General features: G+C 47.3%; 1 protein-coding gene across 1 annotated transcript in view; it reads right to left on the bottom strand.

The window, feature by feature from the left end:
• Positions 1-1,258: 1,258 nt before the first annotated feature.
• The window catches only part of dnai3 (dynein axonemal intermediate chain 3), a gene marked incomplete at its 5' end in the record, with an annotated part of 44,634 nt that continues 29,697 nt past the window's right edge, over positions 1,259-16,195 (bottom strand). The window contains 5 exons of the mRNA XM_079802075.1: positions 1,259-1,734; positions 4,868-4,981; positions 9,439-9,530; positions 9,624-9,828; positions 9,905-10,035. Coding sequence (XP_079658201.1) covers positions 1,594-1,734; positions 4,868-4,981; positions 9,439-9,530; positions 9,624-9,828; positions 9,905-10,035 — 683 coding nt within the window. The 3' untranslated portion in view covers positions 1,259-1,593. The remainder of the gene's footprint in view (positions 1,735-4,867; positions 4,982-9,438; positions 9,531-9,623; positions 9,829-9,904; positions 10,036-16,195) is intronic.

Below are 16,195 nucleotides of genomic sequence, written 5' to 3'. Positions count from 1 at the left end.
CGCGATTGTTCGGTTCATTGACCGACGTGCGGATTCATGCAACAGACACAAAACTTATGAGTTTGTGAATTAGTGTGAATATGTTAAGACAATTGCCAAGATGTGCAGAATGTTAAAAAAGCACATTGCATGAAATACAGCATCCCATAACACTGCAAAAAATGCTCTTCTTATGTAGTATTTTTTCTTGTTTCCAGTCCAAATATCTAATAATTCTTAAATCAAGATGCATTTACTAGATACGTAAAATGACATAAGATATGTTTTCTGGGGAAAAAATCTAAATGAAGTGAGTTTTTGCTTAAAACAAGCAAAAATATCTGCCAATGGGGTGAGAAAAATAATCGTATTTTTGTTTGGGACAGAAACAAGATTTCAATCAGAAACAAGATTATTTTTCTCATTTCATTGGCAGATCATTTTGCTTGTTTTAAGCAAAAACTCACTTCATTTTGATTTTATTTTCAAGAAAACAAGAAAAAATATCTTATGTCATTTTACTTATCTAGTAAATGCATCTTGATTTAAGAATTTTTAGATATTTAGACTAGAAACAAGACAAAAATACTAAGTAAGACAAGCATTTTTTGCAGTGAATGCATCGCATTTCTAGAGTGAGGAATGAATCCGTTGCGATTTCTCTTTCTTGACTCATTATCTGCAGCATTTGCTTACAAAAAAACTGGATTAAAAATTTAAAGTGAGCGTTGTTATTATTGAGAGGAAAGTGCTTCTCTTGCAAAAGTAATGTTTTGTGTTGTTTTATGTGCATTATTCATGAAATGTGGGTAAAATCATGTTACGGAAATTATTGTATTGGGTTCAGTCTATGCAATTATGTGATTAACAATTTACATAGAAATGTTCACCAGTGGGATGTTTTCAAATGGTAGACAAAACAGTATAAACTTTACAAGTTTGAAAGTTGAATAGGATGCATTTTTATGATATTGACCTGAAAGTCACTGTAAATTGACCAAACCTGCACGCTCCTGAGAAGGAAGTTTAGTGTCTTTATTGAATCGATGCGAGTCGGGCTGAAGCGGATCAATATTGTACATTAAGTGCCTGAACGTGTCCGCTTGTAACCAGATAAGCTGTTATAGATTAGCTGTCGGAGGTGAAGCCGCTGAATTAAGAGCGTGTTTGATTACTGAAGGGAAATGAAGATTAACTCAAGACGAGTAACCGGAGGAAGAATCAATCTTCAAGGTCACTGCGCTCGCAGCTTACAATAACAACACCATCTGCTTTTTTTAGGAAAATGCGTTTTTAATGTTTCGCATTCAAACTTTTGATACACAGGTTGTTTTAGCTACAGTCTTTGATCCTGTAGAACTGATTTTAAATTATTATAATATCTGGATTGTTGTTCCAAACATACCATTAGCATTCTGTTAAGATTCTTTGAAAAGAAAGTTGACACCGAATAACACTGCATTATTTATATTGTTCAATTGGAATGACAAACTAGATGGGTTTTATTTTTCAAAGAATTTATCTAATTATAAACACCAGTGTTATTAGAATATCTGACTCAGCTGTAATTTGTACTTTGTTAGATGATATGATGATGGTGATGTCTCTAATGCGTTACAGGTCTGACTGGTCTTCTGTTTCGGTCAGGAGGCCCATGTTCTTCAAAATGACCTTTTCCAGGGCCAGAAACTGTTCATATCCCTTCAGTGCTTCCGCCTCCAGTTCCTCGTCCTGTTTCAGTGGCACCACTGGCTCCTGGTGAACAACAGATCACACAAGTTAATATTTTTATTTCATATTTTTAGGAGATTTTATGGTACTACATTATGCAGTAGTTTATAATCAATTTATTCACTTTTTGAACATAGACCTGAAAGTGAAATTTCCAACTTAAACTCATAAATCTTGAATGCCTTGGAGCACAGACTGAAGTTTTGATCTTTTTAAAGATTTGCAATTGGCAGATTGTTGCAGTGAAAATTTTTTTTTTTTAAAGTGAACTTTGAAAAAGTTATGCAAGTTTAAGCTTATTGTTATGAAAAATGCACATTTTTTATATATATTTTTAGATAAAATATATACTTTCCAAAACATGTTTTACTCTAAAACTGAGACAATCAAAGTCATAAATCTAAACAAGTTATGTTCCAAATCTGAGGTTGATATCTAAAAAAAAAGAGAGTTCAGTCAGAGTTTGTTTGGCTGCAGTACCAAACGCTTCCACTGAAATTCGTCTCCCATTCATTTCCAATGCGAACAATACAAGTGTGACTGTTTTTTTCAGGACCATTTAACCTATTCAAATCATGTCCATGATTTTTTTGTGTTCACATTGCAAGTGCTAAAACCTTTACCAAGTTTTGTAACCTTCCGATGAAATTTTTTAAAAAATTAAACGCTAAATTTTTCAAACATGACTAAAGAGCACCACATTTAAGATACATTCATTTGAGATGGAAAATTACTTAAGATATTAAGTCTCATTTTCTGAAAAGAATTAAGTGAGTTTATGATTAAAATAAGAATGTTCTATATTATAATGGTTAAATATGTAAATGAGGCACTATGAAATTAATACGCACTCATTTTCATATATTTCCAGAACATAAATCTGAACATTAAATAAAGCCAGGTTCAAAATTATTGTTTGGTTTTGTTGACATATTAGAGTTAAAGGATTTTACTGAGGGGATTTTGAATATCTATTGTTATCACGGCATAAATCAGAAAATACTGTGAAACAAACAGAAAAAACTAAATTTTTATGAATAAAATGCTATATAAATCAGTGTGAATGACATATGAGCAAACCCCTCAGTACAAACCTTCAGAATATAGTCAGGAACAAAACTGTAAGTTTTGGTGTGTGTAAGTGCTGCTGAAGGGGAGAACAATCTCTTTAAAGATATGTATCATAATCCAAATCTACAGACGCTAATACATAAAGTGCAATAAAATAAAGACTCAAATGTGTGTTTTGGATGTTTTCTTTCCACTGTTATGGAAGCAAAATCTCAAAATTGACCGGTCCATTAAAGAAACACTGGTTTAGCCTGTGGTGTCTTGCCTTAAATCAGAAACATTAAGTGTTTTTTTCTTGAAATCCCTCCAGAAAGCCTCCAGCATCATGTGTCCGCGGGCGTCAGGAGGGTGTGAAAACACAAATGTGTGTGTTTTCGACCCTCAGAGAGACAGACAGCAGCATACTTTCATATTTAGTAAATATATTCAGCAAGTCTGAGCAGATCTGGAATCACTCAATCACACATTCCAGCTGAAGTACAGCTGCTGCAGCGCCAGGTTTCATCTGTGTTTGCTGTGAGCTTATACACACACACACACACACTACAGAGACATCTGAATGGGGACATGGCATAGAACTTCTATTGTTTCATAATGACTTCTATTGAATCATAAACGGCTTGTTATAAATACTATAATCTAACCCCAAGAGAAAACGTTCTGCATTTTTACCCCAACTTATTTGTATTTAATGTGATTCATAAATGAAACCGGTCAGATTTCTGTAATAGCACTAATGAACAGAATGTGTGTTAAATACACAATAACCAGCTTATCATCAATAAATCCAATTTCTTTCAATCTCATACAGTTCATCTGATTGTATATTGCTTTTTCCACATATTTTTAACCATATTCAAACTTTTTAACTGAAAAAAATGGTATTGTTAACAGATTTATGCTAATTCTAAGCAATTTGAATAAGAACATGTTATTATTTAAAAATAGTTAATGATAAACTATGCCATGATTTTTTGAGTGCAGGAATCTTACCGGTTTAATTTATGTATGACTGACAAATATGCATCACATTAAGTTTATTAGACTGTTTATGTTAAAACTGTGTGATACAAATGGATTCCATTTAAATCTTAAATTATTTAAAGTGTACATAATCTCAAAGCACATGCACTGTAAAAAATTTTTTTTTAAATAAGTTAAAATGTTGAGTTCATTGAAATTAAAAATTTGAGTTAATACAATAAACATTTGAGAATCAACATTATTAAAATATTTTGTAAACATATTGCATAATTGTGTTTTATTTGTAATAATGCAGTGAAACATGCCAAATTGTGATATTTTCATGATTTATCACTTTTTTTTATGTGGTTCAGATACAATAATATTTTGAGTTTCTATTTATTAAATCAATTTCCTTCATTGTATTAACTCAAATTTTTAATTTCAATGAACTCAAAATTTTAAGGCAAACAGGTTACTTACTTTTTTAAGTTAAACCAACTAAATTTTTTTTTACAGTGTAGGAATCATCCTCGTTGTATTCGGAGTCTTACAGGAATAATTCAGCCGAAAAATCAATTATCATTTTATCACCCTTAAATTTCAAACTAGTTTTTTTTTCTTTTATTAGAAACAAACCCTTATTATTCAGCATCACATGACCTCAAAAGACCTAGAATACAGTGCACATGATTAGCGCGTTTTGTCCTTTTGTCGCTCAGCCTCAGATTTCCTTCACTTTCATTATATGTAAAAATATATTCTTCTAAATAACTTCTTTTTTTGTGTTTCTCAGAAGAAAGAACGTCATACATGAAGGTGAGTAAATGTCAGAGTAATTTTTGTATCATTGAGATGTTGAATTCGTTTTTATTTTTGTATTTTCACGTTTTAGTAATTTTGTTGTGTTTTTGTCGTTTTTTAATATTTTTTTAAAATACATTTTAATTTCAGTTTTAGTTATTTTAGTACATCAAGTTAAACTAAATGAAAATGAGAAAGGTTGCTTTGGCAACTAGATGAAATCTTTTTAATATTTGATTTGATTTCAGTTAATGTTACCTTTATTTCAAGTACTGAAAATGTTTTATTTGACTATAAAAACCCAGTGTTCCTCTCTCACCGTCTTCTTCCTCAGCTGTTGAGCTTCCATCTCTTTCTTTTGCTTCTCTTGTCGTTTCTCAAAGTACTCCAGCCGTTCCTCTTCCTTTTCGAAGTACTTCCTCACATTCTGTCTCTGCAGGGAACATGTGATATCTCTCCGTTATAAATCCTAGTCCTACTTTGATTGCATTTTTAGTCATGCCTTATAAAATACCTAAAGTCAACATTAAATGGCTCTTTTAATCCCAAATGGACTCTTTTCACATTTCTGAGCTTCTCAGAAGAAATGTTCTGTTGAAAATTTAAATCAACACCTACAAAAACAATTTGTTAATATTTGCTAATGTCTGTTCTGTGTGTGTTCTAAAGAAATATTGTGTTTGTATAATAGTAAATAAGAGATGTGGATCAGACCAATCACTACAACATTATTTTAGCCAATCAGCAGTAGGGGGCGTGTCCACTCATGATGGAGGAGGAGAGAGTGAGCCAATCAGCAGTAGGGGGCGTGTTCACTCATGATGGGGGAGGAGAGAGAGTGAGTCAATCAGCAGTAGGGGGCGTGTCCACTCATGATGAAGGAGGAGAGAGAGTGAGTCAATCAGCAGTAGGGGGCGTGTCCACTCATGATGGAGGAGAGTGAGCCAATCAGCAGTAGGGGGCGTGTCCACTCATGATGGAGGAGGAGAGAGTGAGTCAATCAGCTGTAGGGGGCGTGTCCACTCATGATGGAGGAGGAGAGAGTGAGTCAATCAGCTGTAGGGGGCGTGTCCACTCATGATGGAGGAGGAGAGAGTGAGTCAATCAGCTGTAGGGGGCGTGTCCACTCATGATGGAGGAGAGAGAGTGAGTCAATCAGCAATAGGGGGCGTGTCCACTCATGATGGAGGAGGAGAGAGTGAGTCAATCAGCTGTAGGGGGCGTGTCCACTCATGATGGGGGAGGAGAGAGAGTGAGTCAATCAGCAGTAGGGGGCGTGTCCACTCATGATGGAGGAGAGAGAGTGAGTCAATCAGCAATAGGGGGCGTGTCCACTCATGATGGGGGAGAGAGAGTGAGTCAATCAGCAGTAGGGGGCGTGTCCACTCATGATGGAGGAGAGAGAGTGAGTCAATCAGCAGTAGGGGGCGTGTCCACTCATGATGGGGGAGGAAAGAGTGAGTCAATCAGCAGTAGGGGGCGCGTCCACTCATGATAGATGAGGAAAGAGTGAGTCAATCAGCAGTAGGGGGCGTGTCCACTCATGATAGATGAGGAAAGAGTGAGTCAATCAGCAGTAGGGGGCGTGTCCACTCATGATGGGGGAGGAGAGAGGGTGAGTCAATCAGCAGTAGGGGGCGTGTCCACTCATGATGGGGGAGGAGAGAGAGTGAGTCAATCAGCAGTAGGGGGCGTGTCCACTCATGATGGAGGAGGAGAGAGAGTGAGTCAATCAGCAGTAGGGGGCGTGTCCACTCATGATGGAGGAGAAGAGAGAGTGAGTCAATCAGCAGTAGGGGGCGTGTCCACTCATGATAGATGAGGAAAGAGTGAGTCAATCAGCAGTAGGGGGCGCGTCCACTCATGATAGATGAGGAAAGAGTGAGTCAATCAGCAGTAGGGGGCGTGTCCACTCATGATAGATGAGGAAAGAGTGAGTCAATCAGCAGTAGGGGGCGTGTCCACTCATGATGGGGGAGGAGAGAGGGTGAGTCAATCAGCAGTAGGGGGCGTGTCCACTCATGATGGAGGAGGAGAGAGTGAGTCAATCAGCAGTAGGGGGCGTGTCCACTCATGATGGAGGAGGAGAGAGTGAGTCAATCAGCAATAGGGGGCGTGTCCACTCATGAAGGAGGAGGAGAGAGAGAGAGTCAATCAGCAGTAGGGGGCGTGTCCACTCATGATGGGGGAGGAGAGAGAGTGAGTCAATCAGCAGTAGGGGGCGTGTCCACTCATGATGGAGGAGGAGAGAGAGAGAGTCAATCAGCAGTAGGGGGCGTGTCCACTCATGATGGAGGAGGAGAGAGTGAGTCAATCAGCAATAGGGGGCGTGTCCACTCATGATGGAGGAGGAGAGAGTGAGTCAATCAGCAATAGGGGGCGTGTCCACTCATGATGGAGGAGGAGAGAGAGTGAGTCAATCAGCAGTAGGGGGCGTGTCCACTCATGATGGAGGAGGAGAAAGTGAGTCAATCAGCAGTAGGGGGCGTGTCCACTCATGATGGAGGAGGAGAGAGTGAGTCAATCAGCAGTAGGGGGCGTGTCCACTCATGATGGAGGAGGAGAGAAAGTCAATCAGCAGTAGGGGGCGTGTCCACTCATGATGGGCGAGGAGAGAGAGTGAGTCAATCAGCAGTAGGGGCCGTGTCCACTCATGATGGAGGAGAGAGAGTGAGTCAATCAGCAGTAGGGGGCGTGTCCACTCATGATGGAGGAGGAGAGAGTGAGTCAATCAGCAGTAGGGGGCGTGTCCACTCATGATGGAGGAGAGAGAGTGAGTCAATCAACAGTAGGGGGTGTGTCCACTCATGATGGAGGAGGAGAGAGTGAGTCAATCAGCAGTAGGGGGCGTGTCCACTCATGATGGAGGAGAGAGAGTGAGTCAATCAGCAGTAGGGGGCGTGTCCACTCATGATGGAGGAGGAGAGAGTGAGTCAATCAGCAGTAGGGGGCATGTCCACGCATGGAGGAGAGAGAGTGAGTCAATCAGCAGTAGGGGGCGTGTCCACTCATGATGGAGGAGAGAGAGTGAGTCAATCAGCAGTAGGGGGCGTGTCCACTCATGATGGAGGAGGAGAGAGTGAGTCAATCAGCAGTAGGGGGCGTGTCCACTCATGATGGAGGAGAGAGAGTGAGTCAATCAGCAGTAGGGGGCGTGTCCACTCATGATGGAGGAGGAGAGAGTGAGTCAATCAGCAGTTGGGGGCATGTCCACGCATGGAGGAGAGAGAGTGAGTCAATCAGCAGTAGGGGGCGTGTCCACTCATGATGGAGGAGAGAGAGAGTCAATCAGCAGTAGGGGGCGTGTCCACTCATGATGGAGGAGGAGAGAGTGAGTCAATCAGCAGTAGGGGGCGTGTCCACTCATGATGGGGATGAGAGAGAGTCAATCAGCAGTAGGGGGCGTGTCCACTCATGATGGAGGAGAGAGAGAGTCAATCAGCAGTAGGGGGCGTGTCCACTCATGATGGGGGAGGAGAGAGTGAGTCAATCAGCAGTAGGGGGCGTGTCCACTCATGATGGGGGATGAGAGAGAGTCAATCAGCAGTAGGGGGCGTGTCCACTCATGATGGGCGAGGAGAGAGAGTGAGTCAATCAGCAGTAGGGGGCGTGTCCACTCATGATGCCGATGAAGAAGACAGCCGGCCGGGACAGGGACCAGTGACCGACCGTGGACATCACCTTGGAGCAGGTCGACATGAGGAGCGGGCCGCTCTGAAACAGGGATGGACGAAAACTCAAGTAAACCTCAAACTACTGGCTATTCAATCAGTAGGGGGCGTGTCCACTCATGATGGAGGAGGAGAGGGTGAGTCAATCAGCAGTAGGGGGCGTGTCCACTCATGATGGAGGAGGAGAGAGTGAGTCAATCAGCAGTAGGGGGCGTGTCCACTCATGATGGAGGAGAGAGAGTGAGTCAATCAGCAGTAGGGGGCGTGTCCACTCATGATGGAGGAGGAGAGAGTGAGTCAATCAGCAGTAGGGGGCATGTCCACGCATGGAGGAGAGAGAGTGAGTCAATCAGCAGTAGGGGGCATGTCCACTCATGATGGAGGAGAGAGAGTGAGTCAATCAGCAGTAGGGGGCGTGTCCACTCATGATGGAGGAGGAGAGAGTGAGTCAATCAGCAGTAGGGGGCGTGTCCACTCATGATGGAGGAGAGAGAGTGAGTCAATCAGCAGTAGGGGGCGTGTCCACTCATGATGGAGGAGGAGAGAGTGAGTCAATCAGCAGTAGGGGGCATGTCCACGCATGGAGGAGAGAGAGTGAATCAATCAGCAGTAGGGGGCGTGTCCACTCATGATGGAGGAGAGAGAGAGTCAATCAGCAGTAGGGGGCGTGTCCACTCATGATGGGGGATGAGAGTGAGTCAATCAGCAGTAGGGAGCGTGTCCACTCATGATGGGGATGAGAGAGAGTCAATCAGCAGTAGGGGGCGTGTCCACTCATGATGGAGGAGAGAGAGAGTCAATCAGCAGTAGGGGGCGTGTCCACTCATGATGGGGGATGAGAGAGAGTCAATCAGCAGTAGGGGGCGTGTCCACTCATGATGGGGGATGAGAGAGAGTCAATCAGCAGTAGGGGGCGTGTCCACTCATGATGGAGGAGAGAGAGAGTCAATCAGCAGTAGGGGGCGTGTCCACTCATGATGGGGGATGAGAGAGAGTCAATCAGCAGTAGGGGGCGTGTCCACTCATGATGTCAACCGTGTTTCTCAGAAAGAGTACACAAAGTTTAATATTATACATTTACAATGTTAATAAGTGTGGAAAGGAGTCATTAGTCTGTGAAAAGGGTCCATGAACTAAAGAGATGAATTATGTATTGATGCTTTTTTTTTTTTTTATTCACTCCAGAATTTAAACACAGGATCTGAGGTGACATTCCCACCTCGTTGCTGGAGGACTTGCGCAGGGTCCATGGGATCTGCAGGATGTGTAGGGTGCCGATATGGTCTGATACCGCCAGAAGATGATGCTTCCCTACGGGAGAGAAATGGGACACCTCAGCATCTGGGGTCAGATTCACCAAACAAACTATGCAATGACCTCCAGACGGGTCAGTTTGGGGCTCACCGGAGGAGCTGCTGGTCTTGATGCAGGTGATGGAGGCGGTGCTGATGTTCTGGGTTTGCGAGGGCTCGCGGGTGTTTTGCAGCAGGTCCCATATCTCGACGTTTCCGTCTTCCTTGCCGATGAAGAAGACAGCCGGCCGGGACAGGGACCAGTGACCGACCGTGGACATCACCTTGGAGCAGGTCGACATGAGGATCGGGCCGCTCTGAAACAGGGATGGACGAAAACTCAAGTAAACCTCAAACTACTGGCTATTCCATTCTAAGCTGAAGTTGCCTCACCATGACCCCTTCTTTCCAGATGGCAAAACTGTAGCTGGCCACGGTCAGGATGATGTCCTTGAAGAACGGAGAGCGGCTCACGGTGTTGACCAGACTGTGGTGTGAGCTGAACTGATGGGTGGGTTTGGCACCTGACGGGAAACACGCCAAAAACGTCTCGGTTACGTATGGTAACCCTCGTTCCCTGAGGGAGGGAACGGAGACGTACGTCGGACGTACCGACGAATTGGGATTAGGATCACTTCAGGGAGCCCCTATCAGCTTCGAGATATAGAGAACAGGCCAATGGGCCATTGGCATGCGAGATTTGCATCTCGCGCTCCGCCCCGCGCCGCGGGTATAAACAGGAAGCGAGAGCGAATGCACGCTGTTTTTCACTGAGGAGCCGAACTTAGTGGCTCAACCTGCAGTGATGGTACAGCAACTGTGGCGACGGGAAGTACGTCTCCGTTCCCTCCTTCAGGGAACGAGGGTTACCATACGTAACCGAGACGTTCCCATTCAGTCGGTCACGTTCGACGAATTGGGATCCCCTATGGAAAACGCCACAGTTACTACCACTTCCAGTGCCCAGCGATGAGCCCCTCAGACCCCGATCTGATGCGGGCGGGAAAGTTCACGCAGGGAGAGTCCAAGCTGCTGTTCCGCAAGACCCATTCAGCTGACTGTATTGGATAACGCTGGGAAAGCGTGCCTGTGAAGGCAGCTGCGGAAGCCACATCATGCCCAGAGGGAGTTAACATGTGGAGAATACACGTATGGGCTGGCCGTGGGCAGCACAACATACGGAAGTCCCAGGGGTGGCCCCGGCCAATTCGTGGAGGGGGACAACACGTACCTGGGACGGCAGAGTCGGGGAAAGACACGGGCTCGCCGTAAGGAACCGTACCGTGGAAGAATACACATATGGGACCGCCGTGGGGGTCACTACATATGGAACCCAGCCTAACACAAGTTCCACCAATGCATACGAGTGTTAGACCTTGCGTCGAACGCTCCGCCACGTCCGACTGCCGCGGGTTGCGGAGGACTCAACAGGGTTCGCCGATCCGGGGAACTCGACTGGAGCAGAATAAGCGCACGCATCCGTCTACCATAGGGGAGGGAATGGCGCAGCAAGCCGACACTAGAATGGGCACTTCGGTGTTACTGACTATGGGAAGTGAGCACACAGGAAGAAACCGGCTCTACACGGAGGCTATAGAATCTAGCGAAAGTATTAGGTGTCGCCCAGCCCGCAGCTCTACAAATATCTGTCAGCGAGGTGCCACGAGCCAGCGCCCAGGAAGAGGCAACACCCCTAGTGGAGTGGGCTCTTAACCCGAGCGGGCAGGGCACGTCTTGGGACTGATAAGCCAAGACGATGGCATCCACTATCCAGTGGGCCATCCTCTGCTTGGAGACAGCCTTTCCCTTCTGCTGTCCTCCGTAACAGACGAAGAGCTGCTCTGAGGTCCTGAAGCTTTGCGTTCTATCCACGTAAGTCCGGAGAGCACGGACGGGACAGAGAAAAGCTAGGGCTGGGTCTGCCTCCTCCGAAGGCAGCGCTTGCAGGCTCACCACTTGATCCCGGAAGGGAGTAGTGGGAACCTTGGGCACATATCCAGGCCGGGGTCTCATGATCACATGAGAGTTACCGGGCCCGAATTCCAGGCACGATTCGTCCACCGAAAATGCCTGCAGGTCCCCTACCCTCTTGATGGAGGCCAACGCAGTCAGGAGTATTGTCTTTAACGACAGAATTTTCAACTCAGCTGACTGCAGAGGCTCAAAGGGTTCTCTCTGTAGTGCAGTTAGCACCAGAGTTAAGTCCCAAGAGGGTATGGAGGGAGGACGAGGCGGATTTAACCTCCTCGCTCCCCTAAGGAACCTGTCGACCAGATCGTGCTTACCTAGAGATTTTCCATCTACTAGCTCATGATTAGCGGCGATAGCGGCAACATAGACTTTGAGGGTGGAGGGAGACAGCCTTCGCTCCAACCCATCTTGTAGAAAGGCAAGCACAGAACCGATCGAACATCTTCGGGGGTCTTCTCGGCGAGAAGAGCACCAATCGACGAACAGGTTCCACTTCAACGCATAGAGGCGCCTCGTAGAGGGGGCTCTAGCGGAAGTGATGGTGTCAACTACCGCTTGCGGTAGGTCACCTAGAACCTCTGCGTCCAGTCCAGGGACCAGACATGGAATTTCCAGAGGTCTGGACGCAGGTGCCATAGGGTGCCCCGTCTCTGAGTCAGGAGGTCCTTCCTCAGAGGAATGGGCCAGGGAGGTGCTGTCGCAAGGAGCACTAGTTCCGGGAACCAAGTCCGGTTGGGCCAATATAGAGCGACTAACAGTACTTGCTCCTCATCCTCCCTGACTTTGCACAGTGTCTGCGCAAGAAGGCTCACTGGGGGAAACGCATACTTGCGTTCTTCCCGGGGCCAGCTGTGGGCCAGGGCATCCGACCCGAGGGTTCCCTCGGTCAAGGGATAAAACCACTGACAGTGGGTCGTCTCTGGGGAGGCAAACAGGTCTACCTGTGCGGCCCCGAAACGACTCCAGATTAGCTGGACCGCCTGGGGATGGAGTCGCCATTCTCCCGGAAGCACCGGCTGACGTGACAGCTCGTCGGCTGCACGATTGAGCAGGCCCGGAATGTGAATGGCACGAAGCGACCTCAGATGCTTCTGACTCCATAAGGGGAGATGGCGGGCGAGTTGTGATATGCGACGAGAGCGTAGACCACCCTGTTTTTTGACGTACGCAACGGTCGCAGTGTTGTCCGTACTGACCAGAACGTGCTTGCCTCTGAGCGGAACTTTGAAGCGGCTGAGTGCAAGACGAACTGCTAACAACTCGAGGCAATTGATATGCCATTGCAGTTGAGGCCCCGTCCACAGACCCGAAACTGCAAGCCCGTTGTACGTGGCACCCCAGCCCGTGGATGAGGCATCCGTGGAGACAACGGAGTGCCTGGACACTTGTTCTAGGGGAACTCCCACCCGTAGAAACAAAGGGTCCGAACATGGGCCGAAGGTTTGGTGGCACCTCGGAGTCACTTGGACACGGAGGGAACCGCTGTGCCACGCCCATCTCGGGACTCGATCGTGTAGCCAGCGTTGAAGCGGTCTCATATGAAGCAATCCGAGCAGCGTTACTGCGGCTGCGGATGCCATATGCCCCAGGAGCCTCTGAAAATGTTTCAGTGGTACCGCTGTCCTGCCTTTGAACGAATTCAAGCAGTTCAACACTGACTGGACGCGCTCCTCGGTGAGGCGCGCTGTCATGGCGACCGAGTCTATCTCCATACCGAGAAAAGAGATCCTCTGTGTGGGACAGAGTTTGCTCTTCTCCCAGTTGACCCGAAGTCCCAACTGGCTGAGGTGACTGAGCACCTTGTCCCTGTGTTCGCACAACTGCTCTCACGACTGGGCAAGGATCAGCCAGTCGTCGATGTAGTTGAGAATGCGAACACCATGCTCTCTCATGGGGGCAATGGCCACCTCCGCAACCTTCGTAAAGACGCGGGCGACAGGGACAGGCCGAAGGGCAAGACGCGGTACTGACATGCCCGTCCCTCGAACGCGAAGCGCAGAAAGGGCCGGTCGAGGGGAAACGAGAAAGAAAGTACGTGTCCTTCAGGTCGATCGCTGCAAACCAATCTTGGGAACGGACGCACCTGAAGATGTGCTTCTGCGTTAGCATTCTGAACGGCAGCCTGTGAAGGGACCGGTTCAAGAATCGCAGGTCCAAGACCGGCCATAACCCGCCGCCTTTCTTGGGTACAATGAAGTACGGGCTGTAGAACCCGGACCTCATATCGGCTGGAGGGACCGGCTCCATCGCGTCCTTCGCCAGTAGGACTGCGATCTCCGCCCAGAGCACGGGGGCGTTCTCCTTCGCTACTGGGAAGTGAACGCCCCCAAACTTAGGGGGACGCCTGGCGAACTGAATCGCATAGCCGAGTCTGATGGTACGGCCCCGAGACGGGCTGGGAAGCTCTAGCCAGGCTTCCAGACACCGAGCAAGGGGATTAACCACAGACGTACCCGCAGCGGGGCAGCGACGCGGAATGCAGGGATCCGACTCGGACGGCATGGAGCGGCCCGAAGTGGGATCTGAGTGTGCTGTGCAACACTTACCTGCGTCCGCGGAGGGGGCGTGCGAGTGTGGGGAGGCCGCTTTAGTGCGTTCCCACAGCCGGCGCCCCCTGCTGGCGAAGGGAGAGGCGTCTGAGGGTGGCGAGGCATGGGAGCGTCGACCACCGCCAAGCGCGCTCCCAAATGAAGGAGGGGCTGAGCGTGGCAAGGCTTTGTGGCGTTGCGCACGGTCTGCCTCACCTCCTTCCTCAGCGGGGAACAAGAGTGGCGAGGCATAGCGTCGCGCACTGTTGTCCACGCACCGCTGAGAAGAGAGGAATGAGAGTGGCGAGGCTTTGTAGCGTCACACACTGCCATTCTCGCCCTCTTGTGGGGAGGGGAAAGAAAGCGGCGAGGCTCTGTAGCGTCACACGCTGCCATTCCTGAACTCCCGAGACCCAGAGGTATTGGAACTGCTCTTTTTTTTCTTTTCTTTTTTGTTACCACTGGCTGTTTTTAACATCAGTGGCGGAACAGAATTACTAATGGTTTTCCACCCGGCCCTCCTCCGGGGAAGAACAGTTCCAGACCAAATCCGGGTCAATTGTGTTTCTGGACCAGGGTGGACATCGTCTAGCCAAGGGCCAGCGCTGTGCGCAGCTCAACCTCGGCCCAGAACTACCCTCGTGCACTAAGCAGGGCGGAGGTGGCCTGCCAGTGGCACTGCCACCCCACCGATGAGGGTAGTGAGAGAGAGGAAAACTTTATAGAGATTATGCCCTATTGGTGTTCCATATTTTGGCACCAATAGTTCCACAATGCCAAAGCCTTCCAATGCACATCCGAAAAAAGGCAAGGGGCAGGCAAGGCGATTTACGCGTTGCACTATGCCTCAGCCATCCGGGAAAGCATGGCTGTCAAGTATGAATCTGATTCAGCACGAGCGGCCACTATTACGGTGGGAATCTCAGCATCATCTTCATTTTCAACACATAACAGCCCTCTCTCCGATGCAGCAATTGACATCTGTCCTCTGCTAGAGCCCCAAATGAAACGCTGGGTCCCCTTTCAAGGACCAGCAATCCCATCTGTAAGCTACCAGCAGACACGTGAGACAGTGGGCGTGGCCGTGAGACGGCACACAGCGCGCTGAACACTCAAGCCCTTATGAAAAAGGCAAGACGAACAGCGCGCCGACGTGGCTATGCTCTCATGAGAGAGCATAGACCACCCACGAACACAGTCTCAACATGCTTGCGATGCGATAGAGGAGTGAGGGGCCCACAGAGATGTACGCGGCGGGGAAGCCTCACTGTAATCCTCAGGCCACCCAGGCTTATCAGCCAAAATAGTCCCCCCTCTGGTGCACCAGAAAAGAGTAAACAGTGCTGAAGCACCCAGGGGAAGACCGCGGCAACACACAGGTGGTAAGTGCAGTCCTGTGGTGCACTCACTGAAACAAACGCCCTCACCAAACCGACAGTTGCTGTGAGAACAGCAGTTTGTTATGCTGATGCAGCGGTGAACATTCGGTCGCGCTGATTGTGCCTTTTCGCCAACACAGAGCGTCCTTTTCGTTCTCTGGAGCATCTCTCTTGCAGATAGGCTCTCTTTTAGAAAAGCAGTCTTGCTTCATCAACGCCGTTCGGCTCCGAAGTGAATGACAGCGTGTTCTCGCACGCCAAATCTCGCACGCCAATGGCCCATTGGCCTGTTCTCTATACCTCGAAGCTGATAGGGGCTCCCTGAAGTGATCCCAATCCCAATTCGTCGGTACGTCCGACGTACGTCGAACGTGACCGACTGAATGGGAACTGAACTTTTGCACGATACATATAATAAATATAGCTGCAAGCTGCAATACCGGGGCCAAGCGCAACAGAAGCAAACAAGGAAGCAGCAGCAGACCAACTGCAAAAATGAGTGAAGACATTTGAAGCAAAAATGTTAAAACCACACATTAAAACATTGAGTTGTATAAAGCTAATGTCATAGTTTGTTTAATTATAGCGCCACCAAGAGGCACAATCCTACCATTTTTGAATGTGTCCTCGGAGTGAGCCCATACATGTGTGTGTCAATTTTGGTGAAAATATCTCATTTCGTTTTGGAGTTATAGACGTTTATATGAAAAAACACGTAAAAAATAACTGATACCTGACTTTGATTGGATTTTTCTCCCCCTTACTATCAATATTTTGACATTTGGGTATTAACGTTCAGCTATCGA

Source organism: Gobio gobio, assembly GCF_949357685.1.
Source record: "Gobio gobio genome assembly, chromosome: 21".
Taxonomy (NCBI): Eukaryota; Metazoa; Chordata; class Actinopteri; order Cypriniformes; family Gobionidae; genus Gobio; species Gobio gobio.
This window is presented reverse-complemented; position numbering and strand designations above follow the sequence as displayed.